The 12,875-nt window shown below is 41.9% G+C and overlaps 1 protein-coding gene across 1 annotated transcript in view; it reads left to right on the forward strand.

The window, feature by feature from the left end:
* Positions 1–2,299, forward strand: part of OSTF1 (osteoclast stimulating factor 1) — a 51,452-nt gene extending 49,153 nt beyond the window's left edge. Inside the window, exon 10 of the mRNA XM_036070471.2 lies at positions 1,767–2,299. Within this exon, the coding sequence (XP_035926364.1) occupies positions 1,767–1,825 (59 nt within the window). The 3' untranslated portion in view covers positions 1,826–2,299. The remainder of the gene's footprint in view (positions 1–1,766) is intronic.
* The last annotated feature ends 10,576 nt before the right edge of the window (positions 2,300–12,875 follow it).

Genomic DNA, 12,875 nt, shown 5'->3' on the forward strand with positions numbered 1-12,875 from the left:
CCATGGTGCTGTTTGTCATGTTCCTCTTTCCTCTGTGTTTTTGTCAGTTGGTGTTAGATCTAGAGCTTTGATTAGATTTTACATTTTATCTGTCTATCTAAGGGGTAGAGGGAAAAATATTTCATGAAGAAAGTTGTGTTGTTTCATCAGAGGCACAGAATATCTGTTTGTCACTTGTCCTGTGACTTTAGCATTCATTGATAATCATTGTCTAGATCCACTGTTTCATGAACAGTTGCAAAATGGTCATATTTGAATTCTGTCACTTCTTTCTCAGTTATTAGCCAGGAACATTCTGTAAAAAAAAAAAAAATTCCTTTCATCCATGGTTTGATTACTCAGAGGTAATAGTTTGTCCAGTAGGGGCAGAATAAAGGCTTGATTTTTGTCCCTTGTTAATGAGTTTTCAGAATAAGGTACAGGTTCCCTATTATTCTCCAAAGAGGACTGGTGAATTCTCTTTGGTGTGTGTTGAAATATGTGCTGTGTTTCAATCCATTATATTTAGTATCCTTATTTTTTTTTAAAGATTTTATTTATTTATTTGACAGAGAGAGAGAGAGCGTGAACACAAGCAGGGGAAGCTGCAGAGGGAGAGGGAGAAGCAGGCTCCCCGCTGAACAGGGAGCCCGATATGGGGTTCGATCCCAGGACCCTGAGGTCATGACCTGAGCCGAAGGCAGACACTTAACCGACTGAGCCACCCAGGCGCCCCTAGTATCCTTATTGATAGTCCCTCTTTGGCTAGTGGAGGCCTCTTCAGGTTGGACCGTGAATCTTTTTAAAATGACGCTCTCTCTGGTAGCATCCTTGTTTTATGGTATGACAAGCGGTTCCAGGTACATCTTTTACATTTTCTGCCCCAGACTTGGAATCAGTCATATCTCCAGTGAGCACAGGGATATAGTATTTAGAGACCATGGTAATATACATTTATTAAGCTTTAACCGTGCTTATAACTTGGATTTCAGTTTCCCCCCCTCAAATGATGCTTCACGTAACCTGTTGCTATTATAGGCATTTAACTAGACAGTTGAATAGGTGAACAGTTAAAGATCAGATGCCTTCGGGGCACCTGGGTGGCTCAGTCATTAAGCGTCTGCCTTCGGCTCAGGTCATGATCCCAGGGTCCTGGGATCGAGCCCCGCATCGGGCTCCCTGCTCGGCGGGAAGCCTGCTTCTCCCTCTCCCACTCCCCCTGCTTAAAGAAAAAAAAAAAAAAAAAGATCAGATGCCTTCTTTTTGAACCCTGTTCAAGCCTGATCTAACATATGCTGGGGTTTGGTTCTTTCCGTTTCACACTTTATTTCATTGCCTTCAGGGAAGGCCGCGCGGGCTGTCAACCGAAGCCACGTGCGTGTACTTGACACTGGGAGAGGAGATTGGAAGTACAGTGCTCAGAGTGGAGGGCCTTCCCGTGTGTTCCATGCTGGTCATGGTGCAGGGGGCTGGTTGCATTTTGTGCAGGAGAGACTAATGGTACCTTAGCACCATGTGCTTTATTTCATTTCATTTATTTATTTATTTATTTTTGCATGTCTAGAGAACGTGCAGACAGCTGTATTTGTCAGCCTCTGTGGCAACAAATACTGAGCAGCTAGGCAGGAAAGCAAAAGTTGAAGATCCTTGGGGGAAGTACTATCCCAGGGTCTGAGGAAAGATTACAGTTTGTTGAGCTAGCAGGAGCTCTGAAAGTGAAAACAAAATCTGAGCAATTTGTAATTTCTCTGTTTTGCTCTCCCTCCCCCCGCCCCCATTCCGTTTAGATGCTGTGCGAACATTAAGCAATGCCGAGGAGTATCTTGATGATGAAGACTCCGATTAATTCCCTCCTGGAGCTTTGAGATCTAAAACATCTGTTGTTTTTGCCATTCCAAAACCTTTGTCTTTGCCAGAAGAGTGTTGGTAACTGTTTTTTGTCTTTTTTTTTTAAGTCTTTATGAACATGGGAGTATTGCACTGTGTTTGAGTAGAACGTGTAAATGGGTAGGTTTTCACCTTCAGTTTGCCAATAAGTGACTGGATACTTTGCTGTATAAAGTACATTTTTGTTCACTAGAGTAGAACAAGAAGAGATTATTTCTATTTATCAAGTTAAAGGAATTAAAAAAGTTTTTTTCTTTAAAAAAATCAGAATGGTTTTTTTGTTTTGTTTTGTTTTTTTAGTTCTTTACCTCAAGGATTGAAATATTTTGGTTGGATTTTTCAAGGGGAAAATGCTTGTTATAATAATGAACCAAAAGACTTAACAGAAAATCGTCAGCTATTCTGACAAAAATAAACATTTTAAGAGACTGTGTTCCTTTTGTCTGTTTTTGTGGTATCACTATTTGCTGGTAAATAAAGCTCTTTATATTTAGGTAAAGGCTGATTTTATTTTTTAAGTTGTATTTCATATTCATTAGCACAAAGGAATCGTAATAGCCACATTTCTATCCAACTTTATATATTTGCTTTGATTAAAGTCAAGACAATAATCATTGAGAAGATGCATTTATAATGAAATATATAACTTCAGTAATTATTAGACTTTCAGTTTTATCTCTAAGGTTATACATAGTGTGAAGAAATCCAGCAACCCATTACAGTGTGCTTATGGTCTGAAAGATTTAAAAAACTGATTTCCTTATCATGGAAGATGTCATCGTTTTCTATAATGGAGTAGCCAGGAGCCATGAAATTTTTTTTTTTTTTTTTTTTTTTAAAGATTTTATTTATTTATTTGACAGACAGAGACACAGCGAGAGAGGGAACACAAGCAGGGGGAGTGGGAGAGGGAGCAGACTCCCTGCAGAGCAGGGAGCCCGATGTGGGGCTCGATCCCAGGACCCTGGGATCATGACCTGAGCCGAAGGCAGACGCTTAACGGCTGAGCCACCCAGGCGCCCCAGCCATGAAATTTTTTTGTGTTCAGCTTTTTACTTTGATAGCATTTGTTTTCCCAGAGCATAGCTCTAGCTCGTAACAATTCAAATTCTTTTGCTAAAACATCAATTAATATTGCAGGAAGCCTTCTGTAATACTGAAGTGACCCACGATTCGAGATTCCAATTCTAATTTTGTCATTGCTGTTGGCATTTGCCTAGATTCCAGGCCCTCATCTCAGAACCATATTTTGTAAGAAGACTTGGATGCTAATTTCAAAAAACACACTGGTGCAGAGAAGAAAATGTTTGAAGAAGGAAGTGGGTTAGCTCAGGAAATGAATAACTGCCACCGTAAGAGTTTTCTGTCTGTGACTGCTTTTTTTTCCTTTGTGGGTGCCTTGAGGAAGGGTGTCCTGAGAAGCCTGTTCGAGGGCTTTCTGATACCCCAATCGAATTTTAATAGAAAGAAGTCTGTATAAGTAGCGACAGCAGAGGATGAGCACAAAATCTGAAATCGATATCCTCAAAATAAATACGTTTACGAAACTTGAGTTAAGCATTTGTATTTCTTCATAAGCATAAACTTTATGAAGTTATGAAATCCTTGTTGAAACTACATCTTTTTGAACCACAGAACCTTTAAAGATTCATTCTTTATTTTTTATTTTATTTTATTTTATTTTTTTAAAAGATTTTATTTATTTATTTGACAGAGAGAGACACAGTGAGAGTGGGAACACAAGCAGGGGGAGTGGGAGAGGGAGAAGCAGGCTTCCCGCCGAGCAGGGAGCCCAGTGCGGGGCTCGATCCCAGGACCCTGGGATCATGACCTGAGCTGAAGACAGACGCTTAACGACTGAGCCACCCAGGCGCCCCTAATTTTTTCTTTAGAGGGGGAGAGCACGAGCGGGGGGCAGGGAGGAACAAAGGGAGAGAGAGAATCTTAAGCAGGCTCCATGCTCAGCGCAGAGCCCCACACAGGGCTCGATCTCATGACCCTGAGATCATAACCTGAGTTGAAACCAAGAGTCAGGTGCCCAACTGACTGAGCCACACAGGCGCCCCTAGGATTCATTCTTTAAAATGGGGTTTGTGTGGGGCTCCTGGCTGGCTCAGTTGGAAAAGTGTGACTCTTGACCTTGGGGTTGTAAGTTTGAGCCCCACATTGGGTGTCAAGATTGCTTAAAAATAAAATCTTTAAAATGAAATGATAAAATAAAATAAAATACGGGGTTTGTGCCTTAACAAAAAGCTTTTGGAAATCTCTGACTTTTTGTTCTTGCGTACTTTGGGCCTGGGGTGATTAGGATAGGTGCCAACAAAACACTTTTAATTTTTTCACATGGGCAGAGATAATACAGTTTGCATGAATACAGATAACTTTTATGAAAATGCATTGTGCTCGATGTGGGCATTTTATTTATGTCCTTGAGGAAAAGAAGAGTGAGTGGCTTCACCGACATTGCTTTTAACATTATTGAGCTTATGAAGATTCTAGAAAGTTGGCCAACCAAAATTTTTGGGGGTGGAGGGTGGACTTAGGTATATGCATGAATTGCTGGTGAAACAAAATTTGGTGAAACAAAAAAAAGGACAGTGCATTTTGCTGTGGTTGAAACTCCATGGGAAAATTGACTTTTGGTGCTTGTTTATTCAGCCTTGCCGATCTGAGCTTTTTCAGAGATGTTGAATGCTGAACTCAGCAACAAAAATCAGTTCTAAGAACGTGTCACCCCTCTTGATTCTGTGCAGAGGAGAGCTTTGATTATGTTCTGGAAATGGCTTTGGAAACCTGAGCTTTCTGACAGTCCCTGTGGCCTGAACTCCTTCCCAGTCCATTGTGTGCTTTAGATAGAAAATGGCTCTCAGCCCATGGGGTGGTGAGATAGACCAGCTTTAGGCCCAGTAGCCTCATGCAAAGACCAGCTTTTATCAGTTTCCCATTTTAGTTTCCTTTCTGGGACTGGTCTGTGGCAAATTATTTGAGCTGCTATGCATTCCATTTGTCAATTTCTGTATTTCTCTGGTGAGCGCCCCCCGCCCAGTTGTTTTATTTTTTTCAATAGCGTAGCCATGTTGTCACCCAAAAAGAAGTGTTGAACAAAGCGGTAGTGACCCTCTTTTTTCTTAATCTTAAAAACCAAATTGGAAATAATGCTGAAAACGAAATCTCAGATAATTTTAGGTAGAGGAAAATAAAATTTTTCCATGTAAGCTTCCTTCATAAGGGTTCTTTATTGTGTAGAATTTCTGATTTACTGGTATTTCTTCTTAGTGTGAGCCCTGTGCTTTTTATCTCTGTAAAGGATGATTACTTCTCTGATAGGCTGTATGGAGCCCAACACATTAGCCTTTCCCTGTTGGTTTGATTTTGTGCTTGTTCTCCCGAATTTTATGTTGTAAATATGTTTGTAGCAGGAATACACAGACAGCCATACATTGTATAGCCAAACTTTGAAGTCTCTACTGAAAGTTGAGGTTTTGGGGGTGGGGTGGGGGGGGAGAAGTATTGCAAAAGATTCTATTCTCCCTATTTTAACTGAAAATACAGCTTTGGTGAAGTTTTCTCAAGTGAAAGAAAAATTGCAGACCACAAATTTATGGTTGCTTTCCTCTTATTTCTTAATAACAAGCCTTTACATCTGCCCGTCCCTTAAAATGACATAAAATTAAATAAAACTACCATTTATTAAGTGCCTACCCTGCCAGTTCCTATGCCAGGCAGTTTCATAGATGTGATGTCATTTGATCTTTACAGCAACCCCGGGCGGTGAACATTAATGCCCCTATCTTTTTACAGAAGGGCTGACGTTTGAAGAAGTTAACTAACTAGCTCAAAGTCACACTGCTTGAAGATGGAAGTGCAGGTCTGGCCAACTCCTGAGCTAATGCACCTGCAGCCTACCGCACCTGGCAGACGATGCCATTCATGTTCAGCCAGAAAAATAGGCAGAAACAAACCAGCTCCTTTTCAACTCAAGCCCTGGGTGTAGCATCTAATAAATTCAGCATATCTGCTAATTTACTTAAATGTGTTATGTAAACCAACCCTAAGAGCTTTTTTCTTTCTTTTTTTAAAGGATTTCCCCCTCCACATCCCCCCCCCCCGGAAAATTTTGGTAAAACTTTTTGGTTCCCAGTAACCCTGAAGAAATAGAATTTAATGAACAAGTTTCCAAATTTTCCTGTCTATGCAATAACTATAAATAAGTGCAAAAGAAGGAAAGCCTCAACTAGCAGCTAATCACCTTGCTCAGAGTTTGTACTGCTAACTTCAGCATTTCCCTCAGATGGTCCAAGAGCTCCTGACATAGTTCCATGTAATCATAAAAAGAAGTGTGTGCCTGGGAAGGGTCAGAGAATATTGTCTTACCGAAGTCTGGGAGCTTGCATGGACGTGTCGGTTACCTCCCACTTCCCAGGGAGTTCTACTGTTGTCTCCTGCCAGTGGCCATCTGCTTGGGGCTCCCATCAGGCTCAGCCTTCCACCTACACTCCACTGTTGCCAACTGGGGGCTGGGGTGAGGTCAGGTTCCTGGCTGTGGCTGAAAAGGAAAACGGAAGAAATCCAAAAGTACAAGTTCGAAAGCCCGAGAGGGAGCAGGAAGGAAAGTGGGAGAAGAGCCAAGGAGGAAAGAGGGCGAACAGCAAAGGAGAAATGGCGACCCCCTCTTAGTTACACATGGTCCTGATATAAAAGCCTAATGCTTCAAGAAATGCCTAAGAGTGCAGACTTTGGGGAGGAACTCTCTGGATTGGTCTGGCTTTGCTGCTCATTGCTGAGTGACCTTGGACAGTTTACCTAAAACATTCAGATTCATAAGCTGTAACACGGGTAATTAATAGTATCTATTGGTTGAAGTTAAGAGGATTAAATTAAGTGATCTACGTAAATGACTTAAGATAGTGGCTGGCAAAGTGATTGCCTCATAAGCGTTGCCTATACCCATAAGCCTGAAGGAGGACGTTTTCATTAAATAAATGTGTGTGTATGAAGGGTGGGTCAAACATGTTTTTTTAAAGACCTAGCCATCATTGTGAGATTTCCTAAAATACATTAAAAATGAATAGAGGACAATGATATTTCCTTCCAGTCATTTAGGTATGTTTACATGTGGTAGAGCGTTTTTCAATATAAATTTACTTATTGGGGCGCCTGGGTGGCTCAGTAGGTTAAGGGTCTGCCTTCGGCTCGGGTCATGATCCCCGGGTCCTGGGATCGAGCCTCGTGTCGGGCTCCCTGCTCAGTGGGGAGGGTGCCTCTCCCTCTCCCACTTCCCCTGCTTGTGTTCCCTCTCTGTCAAATAAATAAAATCTTTGGGGCGCCTGGGTGGCTCAGTCGTTAAGCGTCTGCCTTCAGCTCAGGTCATGATCCCAGGGTCCTGGGATCGAGCCCCGCATCGGGCTCCCTGCTCGGCGGGAAGCCTGCTTCTCCCTCTCCCACTCCCCCTGCTTGTGCTCTCTCTCTCGCTGTGTCTCTCTCTGTCAAATAAATAAATAAAATCTTTAAAAAAAAAAAAAAAAAAAACAAATAAATAAAATCTTTTAAAAAAATTAAAAAAATAAATTTACTTATCGAGAGTTACAGGGAGAGGTATATAACTGAAAAAGACGTTGTTATTATTACTATTATTAAAAGAATTCACAGGTCAAGTGGGGAGAATGTTGGCCACCGATTCAGTTCTATGTTGTTGCTCTGGAATAGTTTGATGGGCTCTAAAGACCATGGGTCTAATATTTGGTATGTGATGATTGCAAACTGGAAAGATTTCAAATTGCTCTCACATGTCTTCAAAATAGAAACAATCCATCTTTTCAAATGGATCAGCTTTGTAACTTCATACATTTCCCCGACAAGGTCTAAGCTTCAAGACTTGGGTCTGCCAGTGTTAATGACACTGACAAGAATCTAAGACATTGGAAGTGTCATATAGTCCTCCCTCACTTTGACCAAGAAGGCTATCGAGGAAGAACTAAATTGGATATTTCATTTCCCATTCCAGAAGGGGAACTCTTGGGGCCCCATGAAAATGCCTTCTTATAAATGAAGACTTAAGTGTAAGATGTGGACGTGAGGCCTGTTTGGACACAGGTTGGTGTGAAGGTCACTCGTTGACTGACAAGAAATAGCTTCAGAGAAATCCACAGCTCTGAAGAGCTCTTAGGTAGAGGGCTTGCACCACCATGACATCGTGGCTCAGGGAAAACCCATCCTGCGGCCGTTACCCTGCCATTTCTGAGCCCTGTGACTGGCCAGGCCTCTTTGTCCCCTTGATGCACCAGTCATGAGGATCAGATGATGTTGGCTTGTGTAAATTCAAAGTGTCCTTGCTGCATCCATTTTTTTTAAGACTTCTTTTTTTTTTTTAAAGTTTATTCATGAGAGACAGAGAGAGTCAGAGGGAGAAGCAGACTCCCCGAGGAGCAGGGACCCCAAAATGGACTCGATCCCAGGACGCCGGGATCATGACCTGAACAGAAGGCAAGCGCTCAGGCGCCCTGATGCATCCATTTTTAAGAGGACCTCGATCGGGGACCTTTCCTGAGGACCTCAGGTTACAGCATCAGCCACTGTGGTTGCCGCGTCAGCTTTTGAGCACGATACCCCCTGTCTGCAGCAGGACGCGTGAAGAACCCCGCCCTTAATCTCAGACCTGGGGTTCAGAGAGCAGACCTCTGTAGGAAAGAATACTTGGGGCTCCTTCACGTTGCCGCCGCAGAGTTTGTGAGTGGGAGGTGGTCCAGTGGGAGGTTCTCACTGTATCTTCACATCTGCCTCTGTCAGAGCTGTGGCTATTGCCCTTCTATGAGTCAGACGCTTTTCATTATGTTTTTAACCTCTGGGTCATCACTTACAGATAACTGTGAAACTTGGGAATGCCGTTCTTCTTTTAAAATTGGAAATTGTGCCTTATCTCTCTCTTGCTCCATTTTTCCTTAGTTAGTTAGCAATGTATTTTTTTCTGAACTGTTATGTGAATTCATTAATTACTCCTGCTGCTACTACCTCTAACTATTGAGCATTTATTCCCCACTAGGACATTTCAGCAAGAACACTGCAACTGCTAATATAAAAATTGTTCTTGGGGCTCCTGGGTGGCTCGGTCGTTAAGCGTCTGCCTTCAGTTCAGGTCATGATCCCAGGGTCCTGGGATTGAGCCCCGCATAGGCGGGGGGTCTGCTTCTCCCTCTCCCACTCCCCCTGCTTGTGTTCCCTCTCTCGCTGTGTCTCTCTCTGTCAAATAAATACACAAAATCTTTAAAAAAAAAAAAAAAGAATTGTTCTTAAATTTTGTCCTTGAACAGTCCTTAGATGTGATTTATTCAGTCCAGTGTCTGGCCTGTCTCCTTTTTAAATAGATTCAGTCCAAGGTCCAGAAGTGGCTTTCTTTCTTTCTTTTTTTTTTAAGATTTTATTTGAGAGAGAGCGCGCGCATGCACAAGGATGAGTGGGGGGAGGGTCAGAGGGAGAGGGACAAGCAGGCTCCCCACTGAGTGTGGGGCCAAAGTGGGGCTCGATCCCAGGACCCTGGGATCACGACCGAAGTCAGACACTTAACCAACTGAGCCACCCAGGTGCCCCTTTCCCTCTTGACTTTCTATTAGAAACACAGCAAGGTAAAAGCAGAACTCATCACTGATGGGAAATCAGACACATAGGATTTGAGATCATTGCCATGGGTCTTTTCTTTCCAGATTGTGTTGTTTTGTGAGAGATCGTTTTCCCACAGTAGGCATGCTTTCTTTAGTGGATTTTCCTCTATATTCACCTCTCTCTCTCTTACCACCCTTCCTTTTTTTCCCCCCTTCAACTGCATTTTAGCCACACACAGAGGAAATGGGAAGGGTCTGATTGCATCAACTAATTTTTTTTTTTCTTACACTTTTATCTCCCGCTAAAAGGTTAATAGGGGGAAAAGTTGAAATGCTAGCCAAAATAAAATTTGAAATGATTGAATTTATTATCCCTGTTTTGTGGCTGGCCTCTATTAGCTGTCCTAGATGAAAAGGAGTTGAAATTCTTGTGTCCTCATTTTTATGGTGTCTGAGTCACTACAATAATAAGATGACTCCATTTTGTGGAGTATGTGTAATCACAGGCTGTCCGTGTTCACTGTGCTTTCTGTCTCATCCGTCAGCAAAGACTATTTTTTTTAAAAGACTTTATTTATGTATTAGAGAGAGAGCACAAGCAGGGGGAGCGGCAGAGGAAGAGGGAGAAGCAGGCTCCCCGCTGAGCTGGGAGTTGGATGCAGGGCTGGACCCCAAAACCCCGGGATCATGACCTGAGCCAAAGACAGACGCTCAACAGACTGAGCCACCCAGGCCCCTTGTCAGCAAGGACTATTGCTGGATATTTAGCAAGTACCTGTTAACATTTTTTTATGCTGAAGGTGCTTTTTCTTTAAACTGAAGAATAATAACTAAATATGTTGAATGCTTTGACTAAGTACTTGTCTAACAGCCTCATCATTTTGACCCACAGATGAATCCTAAGAAATGAAACCATGGTAAGTAGACAGTGTTTCGGTCAAGGCTTGTGGTCGTTGTGTTTTCCTTTGAACAGAGAGCCCTGTAAACTCGGTAATGACTTCAAATGAATAAGAATACAGGCTGGTTTCCTCAGTTTTCATTGATGTGCCTTGCTTATTGGAATGGTTTGCATATATTTTTTATTGCAGTGTTAATAATGATTTCGCATATATTCATACCAAGAGGAAAAATCTCCTTGTGTTCAAATCAGTCGGTGGGTCGTTTCTGTTGCATACAGTTGTGGTTTAATACTAAAACTATAGCAATATTATACATTTAGTACTATCAGATTTTCCTTTTTACTACAAGCTATATAGCAAACTTTATTCTCTGTATGTCATTTTTATTTCTCTTTCAGCATAATTTCTTTACTGTGAGAAAAGCCACCGATTCTCATTTTTAAAGAATTCTTCAATCATAAATTATTTTCTTATTCTCTTATTTTGTAAAATCCATGATAATTCTTTCCTCATCTCCATACCAGTAAGGAGTTTTTTGTTTTTGAAGATTTCATTTATTTATTTGACAGAGAGAGCGAGCGAGTGCACAAGTAGGCAGAGGGAGAGGGAGAAGCAGACTCCCTGCTGAGCAGGGAGCCTGAGCCTGACGTGGGACTCGATCCCAGGACCCCGGGATCATGACCTGAGTGCAAGGCAGATGCTTAACCAACTGAGCCACCCAGGTGCCCCCCAGTAAGGAGTTTTTAATTGTGATTTGAGAGATTGTCTATTATTTGATCTCTCAAAAATTAGATTACATCATGCTGTTGCTTGAAATACCTTTAAGTTTTTATTTGAAGTTAGAATGGCCTATTCTCAAATATTATTTAATTGCTCTGCATGTATTTCTTAAATAAAGAAAAATTGGTTTCATTTACAAATATTGATTAAAGCAAACTAATATTTAAATGCAGTGTTAGGGGCACCTGGGTGGCTCAGTCAGTTAAGCATCTGCCTTTGGCTCAGGTCATGATCCCAGGATGCTGGGATCGAGTCCCACATTGGGCTCCCTGCTCAGCGGGGAGCCTGCTGCTCCCTCTCCCTTCTCATGCTCTCTCTCTCTCAAATAAGTAAGTGAAGTCTTAAAAAAAAAAAATGCAGTTGTTGGACAAGAATAAAGCAATCAACAAACATATTTCCTTTAGAACTTTGCTTCCAAGTCTGTTTTTTCTTCCCAGCTCCTTCATCCCTTCCATCCAATTTGCAACCCAGTCTTATTAATTAATCCTAACTCCAAAACCATGTCTCTCCAAACTGGGCTTTCCCTTCCATTCCTATATGACTGCCTGGATTCTCAAGGTGGGCATTTGAGTCCCCTTTTTGGGGGGCGGCATCTATGCAGAGGTTGCTGGAAAATAACATAAGCCAAGAAGGGACGTTCCTACAGATTTCAGCATAAACTGCAGATAAGAGGCAGCATAATTACAATGAGGAAGAGCCAAAGTTGTAGCAAGGAAGATGAACATAATGTCCCATATTTATAAATGAGGCCCAAAAACTTAATTGGTGGGAATAAAATGAAGAAGCGGACCAGGCTAATCTTCCACATGGTCTCCAGGGCAACCTGCAGGGGTGGCTCCCACTGCCTGCCAAGTCTTGCTGTACTAGATGGCCAGCACCCCAGCTAAGGCTCTCCGCAAACTCCTTATCTTCTAATGAGGCACACTTTCTGTTCTCAGGCACTTCTCTTCCATTCCTCCTGCACACTGTTGCCATGATGATATCTCTGAATGATCAGCTGCTTTCTCTTGCTCTTGAAACAGATCCAATGCCATCTCTGCTCAGAAGCACTTTTTTAAAAATTTAATTTACATTAAATTAATTAACATATAGTGTATTATTAGTTTCAGAGGTAGAGGTCAGTGGTTCATCAGTTGCCTAGAACACCCAGTCCTCCTTCCGTCACGTGCCCTCCTTAATGCCTATCCCCCAGTTGCCCCAGCCTCCTCCCCCACCCCAAGTTAAGCTGGAGATTTCTTCCCCCTTTCATTGCTTATAACATTTGCTATTTTTATTTTTCAGTTATCATATAGCAAATATTTTTGTGCCGTACTTTGTGCTTCTATCCATGCCTTACCACACTGGGCTCTTTGATGATAACGGTCCACCATTGCTTTTGCTTCAGAGAGCATAATGCCTGACATAATGCTTAAAAAAAAAAAAAAGTTATGCATAAAGTGGACCCCCCTCTTCTATGTAAAGTTCTATATTTTAGCACATGTATAGAGTTTTATAACCATCACCCTAATCAGGATACAGAGCAGGTCTGGCACCCCAAATAACTGTGTGCTATCCAACTGCTGATCTGTTCTTCATCCCTCTAGTTTTGTCTTTTCCAGAATTTCATATAAATGGAATCATAAAGCATGTGATGTTTTGGGACATACTTCTTTCACTCAGCCTTTGAGATTATCCAGGTTTGTTGCTAATACTGCATTCTATGAATGGAACACAGTTTGTTGCTGAGCATTTGGGT

The sequence above is a fragment of the Halichoerus grypus genome, chromosome 14, assembly GCF_964656455.1.
Source record: "Halichoerus grypus chromosome 14, mHalGry1.hap1.1, whole genome shotgun sequence".
NCBI lineage: Eukaryota > Metazoa > Chordata > Mammalia > Carnivora > Phocidae > Halichoerus > Halichoerus grypus.